This window comes from Rhinoderma darwinii, chromosome 5 (assembly GCF_050947455.1).
Source record: "Rhinoderma darwinii isolate aRhiDar2 chromosome 5, aRhiDar2.hap1, whole genome shotgun sequence".
Lineage (NCBI taxonomy): Eukaryota > Metazoa > Chordata > Amphibia > Anura > Rhinodermatidae > Rhinoderma > Rhinoderma darwinii.
Window position 1 is genome coordinate 207,056,541 of NC_134691.1, and position 23,692 is coordinate 207,080,232.

The 23,692-nt window shown below is 44.3% G+C and overlaps 1 protein-coding gene across 3 annotated transcripts in view; it reads left to right on the forward strand.

Annotated features, from left to right (window-relative positions):
• TRIO (trio Rho guanine nucleotide exchange factor) overlaps positions 1–23,692 on the forward strand; it is a 539,453-nt gene that overhangs the window by 151,530 nt on the left and 364,231 nt on the right. For all 3 annotated transcript variants that reach the window (XM_075826894.1, XM_075826893.1, XM_075826892.1), the window contains exons 10-11: positions 11,380–11,502; positions 13,699–13,890. In XM_075826894.1, coding sequence (XP_075683009.1) covers positions 11,380–11,502; positions 13,699–13,890 — 315 coding nt within the window. The remainder of the gene's footprint in view (positions 1–11,379; positions 11,503–13,698; positions 13,891–23,692) is intronic.

Genomic DNA, 23,692 nt, shown 5'->3' on the forward strand with positions numbered 1-23,692 from the left:
CAAAGGCATTTGACACTGTCCCCCATAGACGCCTAATGGGTAAATTACGGACTATAGGTTTAGAAAATATAGTTTGTAATTGGATTGAGAATTGGCTCAAGGACCGTATCCAGAGAGTTGTGGTCAATGATTCCTACTCTGAATGGTCACCGGTTATAAGTGGTGTACCCCAGGGTTCAGTGCTGGGACCCCTACTATTCAACTTATTTATTAATGATATAGAGGATGGGATTAATAGCACTATTTCTATTTTTGCAGATGACACCAAGCTATGCAATATAGTTCAGACTATGGAAGATGTTCATGAATTACAGGCAGATTTAAACAAACTAAGTGTTTGGGCGTCCACTTGGCAGATGAATGTAGATAAATGTAAAGTTATGCATCTGGGTACCAACAACCTGCATGCATCATATGTCCTAGGGGGAGCTACACTGGCGGATTCACTTGTTGAGAAGGATCTGGGTGTACTTGTAAATCATAAACTCAATAACAGCATGCAGTGTCAATCAGCTGCTTCAAAGGCCAGCAGGATATTGTCGTGTATTAAAAGAGGCATGGACTCGCGGGACCGGGATGTAATATTGCCACTGTAACGGCAGGGGGTAGGGAGACGGACAAGTGAGCCCTAATCTACCCGCCACTCTGTCCCTGCCTACTTGCAACGACCCGCCCTAGGCGACGGGGTACAACTGGGCGGCGGTCCCTGCGCTCAGTAAGTGCACGACAAACATACAAGGAACACAAGCAAGGAAAAGGGGCCGTTGCCCACGGCAACACCGTGAGCAACCAGAGTGGTGAACGAGCCGAGTCAAGCCAGGAGTGTGCGAGGTACAAAACGAAAAGCAGAAGAGTAGTCGGTAAGCCAGGGTCGGTATGGAGCAGGATCAAAAATAGCAGGAGCTGTAGCTGGACCAGGAACCACAAGGAAGGAAACCAAAGCAATAACAAGCACCGAGGGACAGGAAGTGCAGGCTTAAATAGACCGAGGGCGGGAGCTAGCTGAGTCTGGCCAGGTTACGATAGGCTCTCCCACTCCTAAGCCTGCCAGCCTGAATGGTGGAAGCAGGAGTCAGTCTCAGGGAAGTATTCTCAGGTGCTGACTGATTAGTTCTGGGAGTTAACCCCGCAGTGCCTGGCAGATCCTTTACAGTACCCCCCCTTTTATGAGGGGCCACCGGACCCTTTCTAAGTGGACCTGGCTTACTGGGGAAACGCAGGTGGAACCTCCTGACCAATACCCCAGCGTGAACATCCCGGGCGGGTACCCAAGTCCTCTCCTCGGGCCCGTATCCTCTCCAATGGACCAGGTACTGGAGGGAGCCTTGGACCATCTTACTGTCCACAATCCTGGCCACCTCGAATTCCACCCCCTCCGGGGTGAGGATGGGAACAGGAGGTCTCCTCGAGGGAGCCAAGGACGGGGAGCAGCGTTTGAGGAGGGAGGCATGAAACACGTCGTGTATCCGAAAAGACGGGGGTAACTCCAGCCGGAAGGAGACAGGATTGAGGACCTCAATGACCTTATACGGCCCAATAAACCGGGGAGCAAACTTCTTGGACGGAACCTTGAGACGCAAGTTCCTAGACGACAACCACACCAGATCCCCGACCATAAACAGGGGGTTAGCAGAACGTTTTTTATCAGCCTGAGTTTTTTGTACGCTCTGGGACACCTCTAGGTTTTTCTGAACCTGAGCACAGACTGTGCACAGTTCCCGATGAACGACCTCTACCTCAGGATTGTTGGAACTACCAGGTGAAACGGAGGAGAACCGTGGATTAAACCCAAAATTACAAAAAAAAGGAGAGACCCCAGACGAGTTACTGAGCCGGTTATTAAGGGAAAATTCGGCGAGGGGAATGAAAGAGACCCAATCAAATTGACAGTCAGAGACAAAACACCTTAAGTATTGTTCTAGAGACTGATTAGTCCTCTCCGTTTGGCCATTGGTTTCAGGATGGAAGGCAGAGGAGAAGGACAGATCAATCCCCAACTTCATACAGAAGGCTCTCCAAAACAATGAAACAAATTGTACCCCTCTGTCCGAAACAATATTGACAGGGACCCCATGGAGACGCAGGATGTGTTTGACAAACAAGGTAGCCAACGTTTTGGCGTTGGGTAGTTTCTTGAGGGGCACAAAGTGGCACATCTTACTGAAGCGGTCCACCACCACCCACACCACCGACTTGCCTTGGGATGGAGGCAAATCGGTGATAAAATCCATGGAGATATGTGTCCAAGGTCTCTGGGGAATGGGCAACGAACGCAGTAAGCCCGCTGGTCGGGACCTGGGAGTCTTGGACCTAGCACAAACCTCACAAGCGGCGACGTAGGCCTTAACGTCTTTAGGCAACCCAGGCCACCAATAATTTCTGGTAATGAGGTGTTTGGTACCCAGGATGCCTGGATGGCCAGATAGTGCAGAGTCATGATTTTCCCTAAGTACCCTTAGCCGGAATTGCAGGGGAACAAACAGCTTGTTCTCAGGAAGGTTCCCGGGAGCTGCACCTTGATCAGCAGCAATTTCAGAGACTAAATCAGAATCGATCGAGGAAATGATTATACCTGGAGGCAAAATACAAGCAGGATCTTCCTCCGAAGGAGGGCTGGCCATGAAGCTACGCGACAGTGCATCAGCCTTAATATTTTTAGACCCAGCCCTATAGGTAACCAAAAAATTGAATCTGGTAAAAAATAACGCCCATCGAGCTTGTCTCGGGTTTAGCCTCCGGGCAGATTCTAGGAACACCAGATTCTTGTGGTCGGTAAGGACCGTTACCTGGTGCCTAGCCCCCTCCAGGAAGTGGCGCCACTCTTCAAATGCCCATTTAATGGCTAAGAGTTCGCGGTTGCCAATATCATAGTTACTTTCAGTTGGCGAAAACTTCCTGGAGAAGTAGGCACAGGGGCGGAGATGGGTGAGGGACCTGGTACCCTGGGACAAGACAGCCCCCACTCCCACCTCAGAGGCGTCAACTTCCACGATAAATGGCTCCATTTGGTTGGGCTGAACCAGCACCGGGGCCGAGACAAAGCACTTCTTAAGGACCTCAAAAGCCTGGACAGCCTCAGGAGGCCAGTGGAGGAGATCAGCACCTTTGCGAGTGAGGTCCGTAAGGGGCTTAGCGATGACCGAGAAGTTAGCAATAAATCTCCTGTAATAATTAGCAAACCCCAAAAAACACTGTAACGCCTTCAGGGAGGCAGGTTGGACCCATTCCGCCACAGCCTGAACCTTGGCGGGGTCCATGCGGAATTCATGAGGAGTGAGGATTTGACCCAAAAATGGAATCTCCTGTACCCCAAACACACATTTTTCGGTTTTGGCAAACCGTTTATTTTCCCGAAGGACCTGGAGCACCTTCCTGACATGCTCCACGTGGGAGGACCAGTCCTTGGAAAACACCAGTATGTCATCAAGGTACACTACCAGAAAAATCTCCAGGTAATTTCTCAAAATCTCATTTATGAAATTCTGGAAGACCGCAGGGGCATTACACAACCCAAAGGGCATGACGAGGTATTCGAAATGGCCTTCGGGCGTGTTAAACGCAGTCTTCCACTCATCCCCCTCTTTGATGCGAATAAGGTTATACGCCCCCCGTAGATCCAATTTAGAAAACCATTGGGCCCCCTGAACCTGATTAAAGAGATCAGGAATCAAAGGAAGGGGATACTGGTTGCTTACCGTGACCTTATTCAGGCTACGGTAGTCAATGCATGGCCTAAGACCACCATCCTTCTTCCCCACGAAGAAGAAGCCAGCACCTACCGGAGAAGAAGAGGGACGAATGTAACCCTTGGCCAGGGATTCCTGGATATACACTCTCATAGCTTCACGTTCGGGACAAGAAAGATTAAATATCCTACCCTTAGGAAGCTTAGCTCCTGGTACCAATTCGATAGCGCAATCGTATTCTCTATGAGGAGGTAACACTTCGGAGGCCTCCCTAGAGAAAACATCAGCGAAGTCCTGAACAAACTCGGGTAGCGTATTCGCCTCCTTAGGGGGAGAAATAGAATTAACAGAAAAACATGACGTACAACATTCATTACCCCATTTGGTTAGCTCCCCAGTATTCCAGTCAAACGTAGGATTATGCAACTGCAACCAGGGAAGACCTAGCACCAAATCGTACGATAATCCCTGCATCAACAGTACAGAGCATTGCTCCAAATGCATGGAGCCAACAAGGAGTTCAAAAACAGGGGTATGCTGTGTAAAATAACCATTAGCAAGAGGAGTGGCGTCGATACCCACTACCGGGACAGGTTTAGGCAAATCAATAAGAGGCATAGCAAGGGACATAGCAAATTCCACAGACATGATATTAGTAGAGGACCCTGAATCCACGAAAGCACTGCCGGTAGCAGACCTACCACCAAAAGAGACCTGAAAGGGAAGCAAGATCTTAGTACGTTTCATATTTACGGGAAATACCTGTGCGCCCAAGTGACCTCCCCGATGATCACTTAGACGCGGAAGTTCTCTGGCTGCAACCTTACGCTTAGGACAGTTGTTCACTTGATGCTTGTCGTCCCCACAGTAGAAGCAGAGACCATTCTTCCTGCGGAATTCTCTACGTTGTTGGGGGGACACGGAGGCCCCGAGTTGCATAGGTATCTCTGAATCTTTCGGGGAGGAACGAAGCAACGGAGCTTCGGGAGGCATCATGGGGGAGTCGGAGGAGAAAACACATAAACGTTCACGTTGTCGTTCCCTGAGACGTCGGTCAAGTCGTATCGCTAAAGCCATAACCTGGTCTAGGGAGTCACAAGAGGGATAGCTAACTAGCAGGTCTTTCAGGGCATTCGACAGACCCAACCTAAACTGGCACCTTAAGGCAGGGTCATTCCACCGAGAAGCTACGCACCACTTCCGAAAGTCAGAGCAATACTCCTCAACAGGTCTCTTACCCTGACTTAAGGTCACCAGCTGACTCTCGGCAAAGGCAGTCCTGTCAGTCTCGTCATAAATAAGTCCGAGAGCAGAAAAGAAACGATCAACGGAGGAAAGTTCAGGGGCGTCAGGAGCCAAGGAGAAGGCCCACTCTTGGGGCCCTTCCTGGAGCCGGGACATAATTATACCCACCCGCTGGCTCTCAGAACCTGAGGAATGAGGCTTTAAACGAAAGTAAAGCCTACAACTCTCCCGAAAGGAGAGAAAAGTCCTCCGGTCCCCTGAGAACCGGTCGGGCAACTTGAGGTGGGGTTCAAGAGGTGCGGTGCGGGGAACTACCAGGGTAGCATCAGGCTGGTTGACCCTCTGAGCCAGGGCCTGGACCTGTAGGGAGAGACCCTGCATTTGCTGAGCCAGGGTCTCACGGGGATCCATAGTGGTGTCAGGGACCAGGGGTAGACTAGGTATTGGCTTGTTATTATGTAACGGCAGGGGGTAGGGAGACGGACAAGTGAGCCCTAATCTACCCGCCACTCTGTCCCTGCCTACTTGCAACGACCCGCCCTAGGCGACGGGGTACAACTGGGCGGCGGTCCCTGCGCTCAGTAAGTGCACGACAAACACGACAAACATACAAGGAACACAAGCAAGGAAAAGGGGCCGTTGCCCACGGCAACACCGTGAGCAACCAGAGTGGTGAACGAGCCGAGTCAAGCCAGGAGTGTGCGAGGTACAAAACGAAAAGCAGAAGAGTAGTCGGTAAGCCAGGGTCGGTATGGAGCAGGATCAAAAATAGCAGGAGCTGTAGCTGGGCCAGGAACCACAAGGAAGGAAACCAAAGCAATAACAAGCACCGAGGGACAGGAAGTGCAGGCTTAAATAGACCGAGGGCGGGAGCTAGCTGAGTCTGGCCAGGTTACGATAGGCTCTCCCACTCCTAAGCCTGCCAGCCTGAATGGTGGAAGCAGGAGTCAGTCTCAGGGAAGTATTCTCAGGTGCTGACTGATTAGTTCTGGGAGTTAACCCCGCAGTGCCTGGCAGATCCTTTACAGCCACTTTACAAAGCATTAGTGAGGCCTCATCTAGAATATGCAGTCCAGTTCTGGGCTCCAGTTCATAGAAAGGATGCCCTGGAGTTGGAAAAAATACAAAGAAGAGCAACGAAGCTAATTAGGGGCATGGAGAATTTAAGTTATGAGGAAAGATTGAAAGAATTAAACCTATTTAGCCTTGAAAAAAGACGACTAAGGGGGGACATGATTAACTTATATAAATATATTAATGGCACATACAAAAAATATGGTCAAATCCTGTTCCTTGTAAAACCCCCTCAAAAAACAAGGGGGCACTCCCTCCGTCTGGAGAAAAAAAGGTTCAAGCTGCAGAGGCGACAAGGCTTCTTTACAGTGAGAACTGTGAATCTATGGAATAGTCTACCGCAGGAGCTGGTCACAGCAGGGACAGTAGATGGCTTTAAAAAAGGGTTAGATAATTTCCTAGAACAAAAAAATATTAGCTCCTATGTGTAGAAATTTTTCCTTCCCTTTTCCCTTCCCTTGGTTGAACTTGATGGACATGTGTCTTTTTTCAGCCGTACGAACTATGTAACTATGTAACGCATGGGGTTTGGGGACAGATTTATAGCTTCTGTGCGTCTTTTAAATAGGTCTCCTGTGGCTCGTGTTCGGGTGAATGGTGCTATGACCGAAATGTTTACGCTGGGTAGAGGTACTCGTCAGAGATGTCCTTTATCCCCATTGTTATTTGCAATTGCTATAGAGCCTTTAGCGGCCAGTATTCGAAAACACCCGGGAATAGTGGGTTTTCGTCGTGGTGGACTGGCGGAACAAATAGCCTTGTACGCTGATGACATGCTACTATATTTGGGTGATACGGGTCAAACATTGGATACTGTAATTAGTGTCATCAGACAATATGGGTTCTACTCTGGGTTATCTATAAATTGGTCAAAATCTGACTTACTCCCGATAGATGAACCATTGGTGGACTTAGATCGGGACCATATGCCACTGCAGTGTTCTACAGTCATTAAATATTTGGGAATACGGATATCAACAGTGCTGACAGATTTTGAATACTTAAATTTGGATCCCTTAATAGCTACGTTTAGGACTAAATCAGTGGCATGGTGTGGGTTACCCTTATCAGTAACAGGGCGAACTAACCTCATTAAGATGGTATGGATGCCTCAGCTGCTATACGGTTTACACAATTCACTGGTTTGGGTGCCCCAACCGGTTTTTCTGATGATTAATCGGATGTTTCGAGATCGTATATGAAAGAAGGGACATGTACGCATAAAATTGGACACTTTACAGCACGGTAAAACTGACAGGGGTATGGCAGCTCCTAATCCAGGGTTTTGTTACTTGGTGCAGTTACAACACCTAAGGGGATGGGGGTTGGAAGAATGTGATTCTGCGCTAGATATGTTACAACAGTACACGCAATGCAACAGGCTATTTGCAGCTCTGGAAACTGGTAAATTTAAGACTCCTACTAAACGATTACCCACCTTATATGCAATCCATAGAGTTTGTGGGAAGGTGAAGGATCTCTTGTGGATTCAAGGCCATACCCAGGTCACTCCTCTTTGGAATAACCCCTGGTTACCGGAGGTTGCAAGTTTGGAGGGTTTCGGGAGATGGAAGTATAAGGGCATTTGGTGGTTGACTCAGCTATATAAAGGGAGGATTATGAAACTGTTCACTGATCTGCAAACTGAGTTCGCTTTGCCGAATGACTCCTTTTTTTGAATTTTTACAGAATAGACATGCTCTTGGGAAGGAAACTACGGTGGGTGATACCCTCGCATGCACTACAAATCCAATTTTCACTTTTATTGGGGATACGGTGAAATCTAAGGTGCTCATCTCGACCGTGTATAATTACTTGTTAGACAGAGAGCTTTCTAAATTTCCTCTTTGGGTCAAAGCCATGTTGGTCCTATTCAGGATGGGCAATGGCAGGATATAGTGGCATACACCCCTAGATTAGCTCTTAGTGAGGCGCATAGATTGTGACACTTGTATCTTTTGCACAGTGTATAAAACACATCAATTTCTATTTGATATTGGCCTGTGCGATAGTCCCTTGTGTATTAGATGTAAAACTCAAAATGCGGATCTCTTACACATGTGGTCCTGTCCCAATCTTGAAACTTTCTGGAGAGATGTTGTGAGTATAGTCAATGGGGTGTATTCTGCTGATATTATATTGACGCCGTATGTGTGTATCCTTGGCTATGTGGATGACTTAAGGGGGTCTGAGATGTTTAAAACTGCAGTAGCCCGTTCGCTATATATGGCGAGGAAGCTGATTGCTCAGTTCTGGTTGCAGGAGTTACCTCCCACACGGTCCGAGTACATTGCCAAAGTGAACTGGCTTATAGCTATGGAAAAACCTATATACTTTAAAGGGGGTGCTTTAAAAAAATACAAGGAGATGTGAGCTTCTTTGCTGGATGACTCGGGTTTGTCTTCTGTTGAATTGACAAGAGATAGGGGTATAACTAGAAATCTTGTCTAGGTGGTAGAGCGATATAAAGGGGCTGTACTCATATGAAATTGCTAATACTAATGCTGAAGAATGCCATGTCTGCTTGGGAGAAGCCAAATTATATGATGACATAATATTTGTACGGATTGGGGGGGATTTATGCTCAGGTGTAGCGGGGTGGGGGTATGGGAGGGGATTTATGTTCTGTATCTTGTGTGTGTTTTCTTCATGTACTTGTAATGCTTGTTGTGTGGAAGGAGCACTTGCATTGTGGAAAATGTAAAACTTTTTTGTTACAATAAAAAGTTACTTGATTAAAAAAACAAACTGATCTAGGGCAAGAGGACTCCCAGGGCACAGTGCTACTTTAAGCGCTGAGCCCGGGGGAAGCCCCTGACATGACTGACTATGGAGTCCATGGCCAGAGCATCGCAAAATCTCTAGCCTGGGACTCCTGTCTTGGGAAAGCCCTGTAGATAGCGCCACCCCCTCCCCCATAGAAAGCACCACACCCCCCATCCCTGTTGATAGCGCCATTGGGGCTCCCTCTAGGAGCAGAATCCCCAGCCAGTGTCGCCCACGCTCTGCCTGGGTATTCTGCTCCTTGGAGGAGCCCCTGGCGTCACTATCCATTAAGGGATAGTGACACCAGGGGCTCCTCCAGGAACGGATTGCCCGGCCAGTGTGTCGTCAACGCTCTGATCCGGGATTATGCTCCAGGAGGAGCCCCTGACTTCTGTCGATATATGGGCATTGACGTCAAGGGCTCCCTCTCGGAGCGTGGGCAATCCTCTGGCCGGGGATTCCGCTCCAGATGAAGCCCCGAACTTCACTATTCATATATGGACAGTGTCGTCAGCGGCTCCACCAGGAGTGGAACCCCTGGCCAGAGCACCAGCGATTCTCTGGCTGAGGTTTCCGCTCCTAGAGGAAGTCCCAAAAGTGCGATCTACATGGGGGTGTAGCGCTACATACACGTTGGGTGTGTATGGCACGATCTACAAGGTGTGTGGGGAGTGTGGTGCTATTTACAGGGGGGCACTATTTAGGGAGGTTTGTGACACTTTACATGAGCACTGTGGCTCTATTTGGGCAATATCTACATGGGCACTATTTGTGCACTCTGTACATGGGCACTGTGCGCCACGCTCTAGATGGGCACTGTGCGCCACGCTCTAGATGGGCACTGTGTGCCACGCTCTAGATGGGCACTGTGCGCCACGCTTTAGATGGGCACTGTGCGCCACGCTCTAGATGGGCACTGTGCGCCACGCTCTAGATGGGCATGATCTAGCAGGCATTCACTACAGGCAGACCTGGGGGCCTTTATTAGGCCCCCGGCTGCCATCGGAGACACAGACACTCGGCGATCTTAGTGAGTTCCCTCCCTCTCTACAAAACCACGCAGATGCAGTGCACTTTATTGAGCACCGCATCTGAAGGGTTAAACGGGTGATACTAATATCGATCTCATCCGGTCGAGCAGGGACGCCCCCAGCCCTCAGCTGCCTCTGGCAGCTAAGAGCAGGGAGATTTGACAGCTCCCTGCTCTGTTTACTTATTCCGATGCAGCGACGTAAAAAGTCTATTGCATCGGAATAAGGCCCGTTAGTAACCGACGTAAAAACACTATGGGGCGGTCACTAACGGGTTAATGGGACTAAAAAAAATAAAATAACTAAATAAATGATATAAAAAAGTCCAAAAAAAAAACACATTATTTTGCATAACATATATTGTATTGCCCCCACCACTAAATAAAAACAAAAACCTACATCTATTAGGTATCTACACTACTGTAATAACCTGAAGAATTAATCTAACAGGTTATTTAGCTTGAAAGAAAAACTATGCAGAGTATCGCTTTTTCCTATATTCACTCCGTGTAAATAATTTTTTTCTACCTCCAAACTGTGAAAAAAAAATACAATTTCTCCCACATTAATCAATAAATTCTATGTACCCCAAAATGGTGCTATTAAAAATTACAACTTGTCTCACAAAAAACAAGACCTTATACAGCTATGTCGACGTAAAAATAAAAAAGTTATAGCTCTTTTAATGAGACGATGGAAAAACGTAAAAAAAAAAATGGCTTGGTCATTAAGGCCTAAAATAGGCTGGTCATTAAGGGATTAATAATACCAGCCCTTAGCAGTACCCCACCTCCACTTTGCTGGCGTCTGACTCGCAGTGGAGCTCTGTGCCAGTTACTTATGCATCCATGGGCCCATCTATCTGGACAGAGTCCATCTCCTCTCATCAGTCCATAAAACCTTTAAAAAAATCCATCTTCAGATATTTTTTGGCCCAATCTTGACGTTTCAACTTGTGTGTTGTTCAGTGGTGGCCGGGTTTCAGGCTTCCTTACCTTGGCCATGTCTCTGAGCACTGAACACCTTGTACTTCTGGGCACACCGGGGAGGTCGCAGTTCTGGAATATGACATCACTGGAGGATAAAGGGTTCCCGGTCGTTTCACTTTTGAGTCTTCTCAAATCTTTGGCAGTTAACTTGCTTTTTTTTTTCTCAACACGTTCCTTGCGACCCTGTGGACTATTTGTAACAAAACGTTTAATGGTTGTGAGATCACGCCCCAATATCTTTGCGCTACATCCCTCTGAAAGACTTTTAACAGTTTTTGACTTTTCAGAGTCAAATCTCTTTTTTGGCCCATTTTGCCAGAGGAAAACAATCTGCCTAATAATTCTGCACACCTTGATATAGAGTCTTGATCTCCTTAGGCCACACCCTTCCTCATTACACAAATACACATCACCTGATATTCTTCATCCAATAAGCAGTTGAGTTGAAACGGCTTGGAGTTGGAAAATATGCATAATAATGATCTGGTGAAAATACTAGCTTGCCTAATAATTGTGCACACCGTGTACATATATATATTTTTCCTGGCAATTACAATACTTTTTTATAATTTTAATTACTCTCTATAGGTGCTGGATTGGATTGAAAACCATGGAGAAGCTTTTCTCAGTAAACACACAGGTGTAGGAAAGTCTCTTCACAGGGCAAGGGCATTACAAAAACGTCATGAAGATTTTGAGGATGTTGCACAGGTGAGAAGAATTTAATGTGAGTTTCTGCAAATGCTGGGTTCACACGTCTTGGTCAAAATGTGTTTGTTTTTTTCCCCTATGAAGTGTGGCAAAATCACCGTATTTTGCCATGATTTTTGCAAAATCGCAGCAAAATGGTGTGATTTTGCTGCAGAAACGCATTTTGACTGCAACCTTTGACGCAACCGAGCCCAATAGTTCTCATATATATATATATATATATATAATTATTTTCATTGATGGTTGTTAAAATATATATATTATCAACACGGTTTTGTATTTTTATGACATTCTTTTTTGTATTACAAATCATTGGTATAACTTTTAGGCCTCCGGCACACAGCCGTAGCTGTGTGTATGGTCCATGATTAAGGCATAGAAGGGCAGCGGAGTGTTATCCGCGGGCCGTCCACAATCATGGACCGTGCGCACACACACGATGTGCATTCATTTCAATGAGCCCAGACCGAAATTGCGGACAGTATGGTGATGTGTCCTATTTATTTTGTTGTCCGGGCTCCAGGCAATGCACGTACCGTGGAAACCACGGTTGTTTGCATTTGCCCATAGGTCAGCATGGGTTTTAAACTATGCGCAATTGCGGATAATATACGGCCCCAAAGTGCGGTCATGTGTATGACGCCTACGACTGTAGTTTTGCAGCCGAATATTACTGTAATAAATGCACATCTTCTTTGTGCACTGTCCATGATTGCGGACGGCCCGTGAATGACACTCCTCTGCCCGTCTGTGCCATAATCATGGACCCTGCACACAGCTACCGCCGTGTGCATGAGGCCTAATACTTCTAACCTAGCTGTGAACGGGAGGACTATATTAGGCCTAGTTATCACTGAGTTTTTTGCAGATTTTGAACTGCCTGCATTGTTTTAAGGCTTTTTTTTCTGCGTTTTTTTGTGGCTTTCTTTTGCTCATAGCCGTTAGATCTAATGCAAGTACCACGGGCAAAAAACGCCGCAAAATAATGCCCAGAAACTAGCCACTTATGTGGTTTATGATTTCAATGGGGGGGTCTGAGGTGGAATCCACTCAAAAAAGAACATGCCACTTTTATTTCTCCACGAGCAGTCAAAAGTGCCGGGGACGGGACGCCTCTGCCTTCTATTGAAATCAATGGGGTGCGGTTTCGGACATTTTGTTTTTTTACGGTATTTCCGATGCAGTTTTTGCCTCAAAGCCTGCTCCAAAAAACTTTGTGTGAACTGACCCTTAGATTTACTTCTCTTTAAGAATGCCTGCAATCACTATTCACACTATAGGCAGTAATGTGCTTTCCCATACGTGCGAGTACGCATCGGATATGAACTGCTGCATAACTTAAAGGGGTTGTCCGGACACGGGGCAGTTTCTTCATACTGATGACTTATCAACAGTCATCCGTATATGATCAGTGAGGGTCCGACACCCGAACACCACACCGATCAGCTTTTCCCGCTGTTACCAGGCACTGGAAGTTACGCAGTGGTTGGTGCCTGAAGTAGCTGGCTCCGATTACAGTATATTATAGCGGCCATCCTTCAGTAGTGCAGCTCTGCTCCTGTTCAAGTGGCGCCCTTATCAGGTGTCTGATGCCCAACAATGATATATTGATGACCTATCCAGGGTATAGGTCATCTGCATGTAAGGGCACACGTAACCCTCAAGCAACGCCAATGTGCGGTATTCCCCCAAGTAGGCGTGGTTTTCAAATGATTGTTAAATTTGTGTGGTTTTGCAGGTAAAACTCCTGTTTACCTACAAAAACACTGCCGATATAAGCAAGCATTTCAATACCACGTGGCGACTTGCTTTAAAATGTGTCTGAATTTTGGCCAGCTGGCGGCTGTTGTGTGTCCTTACCGTAGAGGTAGTCTATTTTTCCTTGTCTCTATTGCTAGGCGCCATTTTCGCCATAACCGTTAAAACATTTTTAAAATTGAGCTATTTAAATAAAGGTGTAAGGTTTGATTTTCTAAATGTAATATTTTTGTAATTAATGCTACAGTATTTTCTGTGAAGGATGTTGTCTATTTAATTTTGTGAGGGAGAAAAGAGCTCGCTCGACCCCTTTTGTTTGTATTATCCTTCTCATTCCAAGTCTAGCCGCCCACCACTTCCCTCAGGCACTCATTTGTGCAATAAAAAAAATAGTTGTTGACCTTTGATCTTATTAGTTTTGTTTTGTTTTCCTTTCAGAATACATATACCAATGCAGATAAGTTATTGGAAGCTGCTGAACAGTTGGCACAAACAGGAGAGTGTGACCCTGAAGAAATTTATCAGGCAGCTCATCAGTTAGAAGACCGAATTCAAGATTTTGTTAGACGTGTTGAACAGCGAAAGGTTTTATTAGATATGTCGGTTTCACTTCATTCACATGTTAAGGAGGTAAGTTTCACCGCTTTGCTACCAGGCATTTCTGGACATTTTGCATCTCTGGTAGCTTGAACAATTTTCACAATTCCGACATGTACAAAAAAAGGCTGAAATATAGAATAAGGAATAAAATGATACCCCTATATTTTCTGACAGCAGACTTCTTGCACTGCCAGCTGCCTTCATGCAATTTGGAATCAAACCTTTATCCAACTTTGCAAATACCCCCCCCCCCATACATGATCACGTGTCTGACTACAGAAATCGCAAGCATATTCACAAAATGTTAACAAAGAAAGGATTGCCTCTCAACTGTAGCTGCTCCCTCAAAAGAAAGGACAAAAATTGCACATTAACCTGACCTTTATTTCAGAGTTCAAACATGTCTATACACTTTAACCCTTTCCCGATGCCAATCTGGCGATTTACGTTGGGAAAGGGTATTTAAACATGGCCCCCACTCAGAAGCCGAGTGGGCGCCATAGCCGCCAGGTCTCTGCTGTGTTACAAGGCAGGACCCAGTGGCAAAATTTGCGATCAGAGACCGCTCCTAGCAAAAGCATTTAACTCCCTCAGATGCCAGGGTCTGATGTGACCACCGGCATCTGATGGGTTTTCACTTTCATTTTGACGCGTGTGTTCCTCTAACAGCTGGTAGCCTTGTGAACGCTCACAGCCCTGCTATAGAATATTTCAGTTGAGATCTGCCTGTGGCAGGTCTCAATAGCAATGCACTGATTTTGCCATAGACTGCAATACTGTAAGATCGCAGGTTCAAGCTCCCTAGAAAGGCTAAAAAATTGTAATAGAAAAATGTAAAATTTTTTACAAAAAAAATGTAAAAATTCAAAACACCCCCCTTTTCCTACATCACATCTAAAAATAAAGAAACATAAACACAATAGGTATCCCCACAAAACACCCAAACTATTCAAATTGTTTATCCAATAAGGTGAGCGCCATAACGGTAAAAAAGATCGAAATGGCCAAATTACAGTTTTTTTTGCCACTTACACCACCCCCAAAAAAAAATAAAAAAATAAAGTGAATGAAATGCCAGACAATCAGCAGAACTGTATCCATAAAAACTACATCTTTCCCCGAATAAAAATACACCTTACACAGCTCTATACACAGAAATATAAAAAAGTTACGCGGGTCACAATGTGGCTAAGCAAAAAATGTTTTGTTTCTTTCAAACGTTTACAGTTTTTTAACACCTTCCCGACCGCCTACTGTCTTTTGACGTCAGGTGGTGCGGGTGCTTAATCTACAGAGACGTCTTTTGGCGTCGCTGCAGATCAGGCTGATGAGCGCTCGTGTGAGCACTCATCCTCTAAGCAGGAGCTGTTACTAACAGCTCCTGATCTTAGAGCAGCCTCCTGAACACAGCTGGGGTCGGCAAACATTCGGACCCCAGCTGTGTAACCCTTTGATTACCGCGGTCCGTGACCGCGGCATGATCAAAGGGAATTTCCCTCTTTGATCGCATCACCGGGATTCCAGTGATGCGATCAAACACCAGGGAATCCCTCTGCAGTCAGTCCTGGGGACCTACAAAGGACCCCAGGGCTGTCTGTTCCGTGTGCCTGCTGTTCGGGCACACTATGTGCTGCCCGATCAGCAGCCTGTGTCATAGTGACACAGTGTAATGTATTAGCGTACAGAAGTATGCTAATACATTACAAGTAAAAAATAAAGTTACAAATAAAGTTATCTTTTGATGGGATTAAAAAAAAAAAAGTAACAAAACAAATAAATAAAAAAAGTGTCTTTATTTTGCATTAAATACATTTTATTGCCCCTACACTAAATAAAAACAAAAAACTTACGCATATTAGGTATCTACACGACCGTAATAACCTGAAGAATTAATCTAACGGGTTATTTAGCGTGAAACGTGAACGGGATAAAAAATAAACAAAAAAAACTATTCCGAGAATCGCTTTTTCCTATATTCACGCCGTAAAAATAAAATACAATTTCTCTCGCATAAAACAAGGCCTCATACAGCCACGTCAATGAAAAAAAAAAAAAGTTATGGCTGCTGAAACGCAGAGAGGCAAAAACAGAAAAATTTAGCTGGTCATTAAGGTCTTTTCAGGCCCGGTCATTAAGGGGTTAAAGGTACTAAAGCATAACAAAAACTATATAAATTTGGTATCACCGTGATCGTACTGACCAGCAGAATATGGTAATGTGTCATTTTCACCATATAATTAACAACATAAAGACGAAACCAATAAGTATATGGCGGTACTGCTGTTTTTTTTTTCCCAATTCCGCCCCATTCTGAATTTTTTCCCAGCTTCCCAGTACATCACATATATATTTATAATATTAAATCGTGCCATTAGAAAGTACAATTTGTCCTATAACAATTAAGCCCTCATGGCTGTCTCAACAAAAAATATAAAAAAAAGTTATGACTTTTTGAAGGCGGGGAGGAAAGAACAAAAGCAGAATAACAAAAATTCCTCAAAGGGTTAATGCAAAATAGGAATTCAAAATTTGGTAACATTAATATAAAAGGGGTTAAACATTCTCGTAACTAATTATATTGCCAAAATGCCCTGACATTTCCTTAAATCCTGACAAATGCAATGGTTTTACCCAGTTATTTACGGCCATGACAATTTACAGGCAACTTTGTGACACAAGCATTTAATGAATTTTGTTTTTACTACAGGTTTAAATTAAATGATCGCTTAATTTTGAATTCACCTTTTAGTTAAACTCTGGGTGCATGAAATGCACATACAGCGGATATAAAAAGTCTACACACCCCTGTTAAAATGCCAGGTTTTTGTCATGTTGCAAAATCAGTTCAAGATGAATCATTTCAGAACTTCTTCCACCTTTAACCCCTTAAGGACGCAGCCTGTTTTGGCCTTTTGGACACAGCCAATTTTTTCAAATCTGACATGTTTCACTTTATGTGGTAATAACTTCGGAATGCTTTTACCTATCCAAGGGATTCTGAGATTGTTTTCTCGTGACACATTGGACTTTATGTTACTGGCAAAATTTGCTCGATACATTAAGTATTTAATTGTGAAAAACACCAAAATTTAGCGAAAAATTAGCATTTTTCTAAATTTATATGTATCTGCTTGTAAGACTGATAGTAATACCACACAAAATTGTTGCTAATTAACATCACCCATATGTCTACTTTAGATTGGAATTGTTTTTTTGAACATCCTTTTATTTTTCTAGGACGTTGCAATGCTTAGAACTTTAGCAGCAATTTCTCACATTTTCAAGAAAATTTCAAAAGGCTATTTGTAGAGGGGCCAGTTCAGTTGTGAAGCGGATTTTAGGGCCTTATTTATTAGAAACCCCCGATAAGTCACCCCATTTTAAAAACTTTAGCCCTCAAAGTATTCAAAACAACATTTGGAAAGTTTCTTAACCCTTTAGACGTTTCACAGGAATTAAGGCAAAGTAGATGTGAAATGTTCAAATTTATTTTTTTATTTTTTTTACAGAAATTCATTTTTCATCTATTTTTTTTTTGTAACACAAAGTTTTACCAGAGAAACGCAACTCAATATCTATTGCCCAGATTCTTCAGTTTTTAGAAATATCCCACATGTGGCCCTAGTGCACTTATTGACTGAAGCACAGGCCTCAGAAGCAAATGAGCACCTAGAGGATTTTGGGGTCTCCTTTTTATTAGAAAATATTTTAGGCACCATGTCAGGTTTGAAAGGCTTTTGCGGTGCCAAAACAGTGGAAATCCCCCAAAAGTGACCCCATTTTGGAAACTATACCACTTGAGGAAATTATCTAGGGGTATAGTGAGCATTTTGACCCCGCAGGTTTTTTGCAGAAAGTATTTGAATTAGGCCGTGAAAATGAAAATCTACAATCTTTCAAAGAAAATGTAGGTTTAGCTAATTTTTTCTAATTTCCACAAGGACTAAAGGAGAAAATGCACCACTACATTTGTAAAGCAATTTCTCCCGAGTAAAACAATACCCCACATGTGGTCATAAACGGCTGTTTGGACACACGGCAGGGCTTAGAAGGGAACGAGCGCCATTTGGCTTTTGGAGCTCAAATTTAGCAGGAATGGTTTGCGGAGACCACGTCGCATTTGCAAAGCACCTAAGGGACAAAAACCGTCAAAACACCAAAAAAGTGACTCCATTTAGGAAACTACACCCCTTGAAGAATCCATCCAGGGGTGTAGTGAGCATTTTGAACCCACAGGGGTTTCATAGATTTTATTAGAATTGGGCAGTGAAGATAAAAAAAAAAATCCTTTAGCTCAAAATTTTTCATTTTCTCAACAAATAAAGGAATAAAAGAACCCCAACATTTGTAAAGCAACTTCTCTGGAGTACGGCAATACCACATTTGTGTTCATAAACTGCTGTTTGTTCACACGGTAAGGATCAGAAGAGAAGGAGCGCCATTTGGCTTTTGGAGCACAGATTTTGCTGGATTGGATTCTTGACACCATGTCACATTTGCAAAGCTCCTAAGGTACCAGTACAGTGGAAACTCCGCAAAAGTGACTCGATTCGCGAAACTACACCTCTTGAGGAATTCATCTAGGGGTGTAGTGAGCATTTTGACCCCACAGGTGTTTCATAGATTTTATTAGAATTGGGCAATGAAAATTAAAAAAAATCCTTTTTCTTCAATAAGACATAGTAGTTTTAGTTGAAAATTTTTCATTTTCTCAACAAATAAATGGAAAAAAAGGACCCCAACACTTGTAAGGCAACTTCTCCTGTGTACGGCAATACCACATATGTGGTCATAAACTGCTGTTTGGGCACAGAGTAGGGCTCAGAAGGCTCAGAAGGGAAGGAGCGCCATTTGTCTTTTGGAGTACAGATTTTGCTGGATTGGTTTCTGGGCACTATGTCGCATTTGCAAAGTCCCTGTGGGACCAAAACAGTGGATCCCCCCCCCAGGACCCCATTTTGGAAACTACACCCCTCAAGGTATTCACCTAGGGGTGTAGTGAGCATATTAACCCCACAGGTGATTGGCATAATTTGGTGTGCACTCGATGTTGCAGAGTCAAAATGGGATTTTTTCCATAGATATGCCAATATGTGGCGCCCAGCTTGTGCCACCATAACAAGACAGCTCTCTAATTATTATGCTGTGTTTCCCGGTTTACGAAACACCCTATGTGTGACCCTAATCTGTTGCCTGGACATTCGACCAGGCTCAGGAGTGAAAGAGCACCATGTAAAATGAAAGCCTAATTTGCCAATTTACAAAGTATTGGATCACAATTGCAGGGCTTTGATGTGAAATAATAAAAGAAACTTCTGAGAAGTGACCCCATTTTAGAAACTGCACCCCTCAAGGCATTTATTAAGGGGTGTAGTGAGCATTTTCACCCCACAGGCCTTTTCCATAAATGATTGCGCTGCGGAAGGTGGAAAGTAAAAATTAAAATTTTTCCCTAGATATGATAATTCAGTGGCAAATATGTTGTGGCCATCTTGTGCCACTGGAGAGAGACACCCCAAAAATTGTTAAAAAGGTTCTCCCGGGTATGGCGATGCCATTTATGTGGAAGTAAACTGCTGTTTGGGCACACTGTAGGGTTCAGAAGGGAGGTAGCTATTTGGCTTTTGGAGCGTGGATTTTGCTTGGTAGTAGTTTTGTTTGGAGTATTACTGGTGTTTCCGTTTATAATGTGGGGGTACATGTAAGCCGGGCGGAGTATATAAGGGGCATAGTCAGGTGGTATAATAATGGGGTAAAAAAAAATAATAATCATTTGTTACGCTGTGACACAATCCTTTCTGCACAGGCCAGTGTCGCACTAATAATTGGTCCTTACTTATTCCCCTTTTGGTCCACACTCGGCATCTTTGCAGTTTGAGGAATATTGCTGGGAAGTGTTGTCCTGGTATAATACAGGCACCCTCACTTCCAGCAGATATGTTTGGGCCCTTCCCTTCCTGGTTACCTAATTTTAGGGGCCTTGATAATTCGCCACTTGAAACAGAAGAAATGTTCCCCTCGGGTCGGCACAACAGCATATTTTTTCTTTCCTGACTTATTGGAGCTTTAACTAATTTTATTTTTTCATAGACATAGTGGTATGAAGGCTGTTTTTTTTTTGTGGGACGAGCTGTAGTTTTTATTGGTACCATTTTGGGGTACATATACGACTTTTTGATCACTTGTTATCCTTTTTTTTTTTTTTTGGGAGGCAAGGTGACCAAAAAACAGCAATTCTGCCATATTTTTTAGTTCTTTTTATACAGCGTTCACCACGTGTTATGAATTACATGTTCCCTACCTAATTTATAGCACTTTTTTATGTTTTACAACTTTTTGCACAATAAAATAACTTTTAGAAAGAGAATGGGTTTTTTCTGTCGCCAAGTTGTGAGAGCCATAAAGGTTTTAATTTTTTCGTCGACGGCTTGTTTTTAGCGAGACGGGTTTTTATAGGTACCATTTTTGGGTACATGCGACTTTTTGATCACTTTTTATTTCAATTTTTGGAAGACAAAGTGACCAAAAAATAGCAATTATGTCAGTATTTTTTCGTTTGTTTTTTTTTTACGGCGTTCACGGTGCGGAATAAATAATATAATACTTTTATTGTTCAGGTCGTTACGGTCGCAGCGATACCAAATATTTTGAAATAATTGAAGCTCCAATTGTTTGTTTGATGTTCTAATACATTGCACTACCTATGTAGTGCAATGTATTAGAACTGTCAGTTGTTGACTGACAGCAAGCCGATCAGGCTCCGCCTCCGGACGGAGCCTAATTGGCTTCCGTAATGGCAGATAGGAAGCCATTGTTAGGCCTCCTGTTGCCATAGTAGCAGTCTCCAGCCTTGCCATCGCATGGCAGGCTGCCAATTTCATACAAACCACTTTGATACATTGCATTCGATCGCTGCATTGAAGGGGTTAATGGCTGGAATCGGAGCTAGCTCTGGTTCCTGCCTTTACAGCGGACACCCACTGCTGATGACGCCTGCTCAGCTTCTGAGCCGGAACCTGAGCCGGCACCAACTTGCCGATGGTACCGGAAGCCTTTTGGGCCCCGCTGACTACGGGGCATAACAGGATTCCTTTACTGGCAGACCGGGAGGCAAGTATTAGGCCTCCGATGTCCTTTGCAGCCACCAGCAACCCAGCGATCACGTTGCTGGGGTGCCAGTGGCTATAAACTCCTCACATGCTGCGATCTCTATTGAACGCAGCATGTGAGGGGTTAATCGGTCGGATCGGAGGCTAGCTCCGGTCCTGGCCGATACCTCAGGGTGCCAGCTGTAACATACAGCTGTCACCCGGCTGTGATGTCGCTGGCTCAGCTCCTGAGCCAGCTCCATCTCTTTCACGTACAGTTGCGTGGAATTGCGGGAAAACACCAGTACCCATCACGTAACTGTACGTGAAAATGCGGGAAGGGGTTAATGTCACCTATAATCTGTAAAATTGTATTGAAAAACAAACTGAAATATTTTGGAGTGAAAAAATAAAGAACAAAATAATGTGGTTGCATAAATATGCACACCCTTAAACTAAAACTTTGTTGAATTAGGCTTGATTCACACGAGCATGTTTGGTCCGTAAAGGACGGAAAGTATTTCGGACGCAAGTCCCGGATCGAACGCACTGCATGGAGCCGGGCTCCTAGCATCATAGTTATGTACGATGCTAGGAGACCCTGCCTCTCCGTGTAACTACTGTAAACATGATTACAGTACGGGACAGTTGTCCCGCTGCGAGGCAGCTAGCGTCGTACATAACTATGATGCTAGGAGCCCGGCTCCCTGCAGTGTGTTCGGTCCGGGACTTGCGGCCGAAATACTTTCCGTTCTTTACGGACCGAACGTGCTCGTATGAATCCAGCCTTACCCTTTGACTTTGACAGCATCCAGTTTTTTTGGGTAGAAGTCTATCAGCATTGCACATCTTAACTTGGCAATTGCAAAAGCGTTCCAAATCTGTCAGATTGTGAGGGCATCTCCTGTGTACGGTCCTGTAGGTCACCCCACAGATTTTCAATGGGATTTAGGTCTGGGCTCTGGCTGGGCTATTCCAAAACTTTAATCTTCTCGTGAAGGCATTCTTTTGTTAATTTGGAGTTGTTGTCTTGCTGAAAGGTGAAATTCCTCTTTATCTTCCGCTTTTTAGCAGGGGCCTGCAGGTTTTGTGCCAATATTGACTGATATTTGGAACTGTTCATAATTCCCTCCACCTTGACTAAAGCCCCATTTCCAGCTGCAGAAAAACAGCCCCAAAGCATAATGCCTCCATCATGCTTCACCGTGGGTATGGTGTTCTTTTGGTGATGTGCAATGTTGCCTTTGCGCCAAACATACCTTTTGGAATTATGGCCAAAAAGTTCAACCTGGTTCTCATCAGACCATAACACGTTTTCCCACATGCTTTTGGCAGACTTGATATAGGTCTTTGCAAAACATAGCCGGGCTTGGATGTTTTTCTTTGTTAGAAAAGGCTACCGTCTTGCCACCCTACCACACAGCCCAGACATATGAAGAATACGGAAGATGATTGTCACATGCACTACACAACCAGTACCTTCCAGAAAGTCCTGCAGCTCCTTAACCCGTTAGTGACCGCCAATACGCCTTTTAACGGCGGCCACTAACGGGCTTTATTCTGATGCATATGCCTTTTTACGGCACTGCATCAGGATAAAGTAAACAGAGCAGGGAGTGTCAAATCTCCCTGCTCTCAGCTGCTAGAGGCAGCTGAGGGCTGGGAGCGTCCCTGCTCTGCCCCCTGCTCTGCCGGTTGAGATCGATATTAGTATCGATCTCACTCGTTTAACCCTTCAGATGCGGTGCGCAATAGCGTGCACCGCATCTGAGTGGTTTTGGAGAGAGGGAGGGAGCTCCCTCTCTCTCCCACCGACACCCGGCGATCCGATCGCCGAGTGTCTGTGTCTCTAATGGCAGCCGGGGGCCTAATAAAGGCCCCCAGGTCTGCCTGGAGCGACTGCCTGCTAGATCATGCCGGAGGCATGACCTAGCAGATGCCTGTCCGTTTTAAACGGACAGGCAGTAATACACTGCAATACAAAAGTATTGCAGTGTATTACAATAGCGATCGGAGAACCGCATATTATAGTCCCCTAGTGGGACTAGTAAAAAAGTAAAAAAAAAGTTTAATAAAGTTAATGAAAAAAAAAATGTGAAAAAAATGAAAAACCCAGCTTTTCCCCTTACAAAATTCTTTACTCTTAAAAAACCAAAATAAAGTAAAAAAGTTACACATATTTGGTATCGCCGCGTCCGTAACGACCCCGACTATAAATTTATAACATTATTTAACCCGCACGGTGAACGCCGTAAAAAATTTAATAAAAAACTATGGAAAAATTGCTGTTTTCTGTGAATCCTGACTTTAAAAAAATGTTATAAAAAGTGATCAAAAAGTCGCATCTACTCAAAAATGGTACCAATAAAAACTACAAGTCTTCCCACAAAAAAAAAAGCCCTCATACAACCGCATCGGCGAAAAAATGAAAACGTTACGGCTCTTCAAATATGGAGACACAAAAACAAATAATTTTGAAAAAAAAGCGTTTTTACTGAGTAAAAGTAGTAAAACATACAAAAACTATACAAATTTGGTATCGTTGCAATCGTAACAACCCGCTGAATAAAGTTATGGTGTTATTTATATCACACGGTAAACGCCGTTGATTTAAGACGCGAAAAAGAGTGGCGAAATTTCAGGTTTTTTTCTATTCCCCCCCAAAAAAAAGTTAATAAAAGTTAATCAATAAATATGTCCCCCAAAATGGTGCTATTAAAAAGTACAACTTGTCCCGCAAAAAA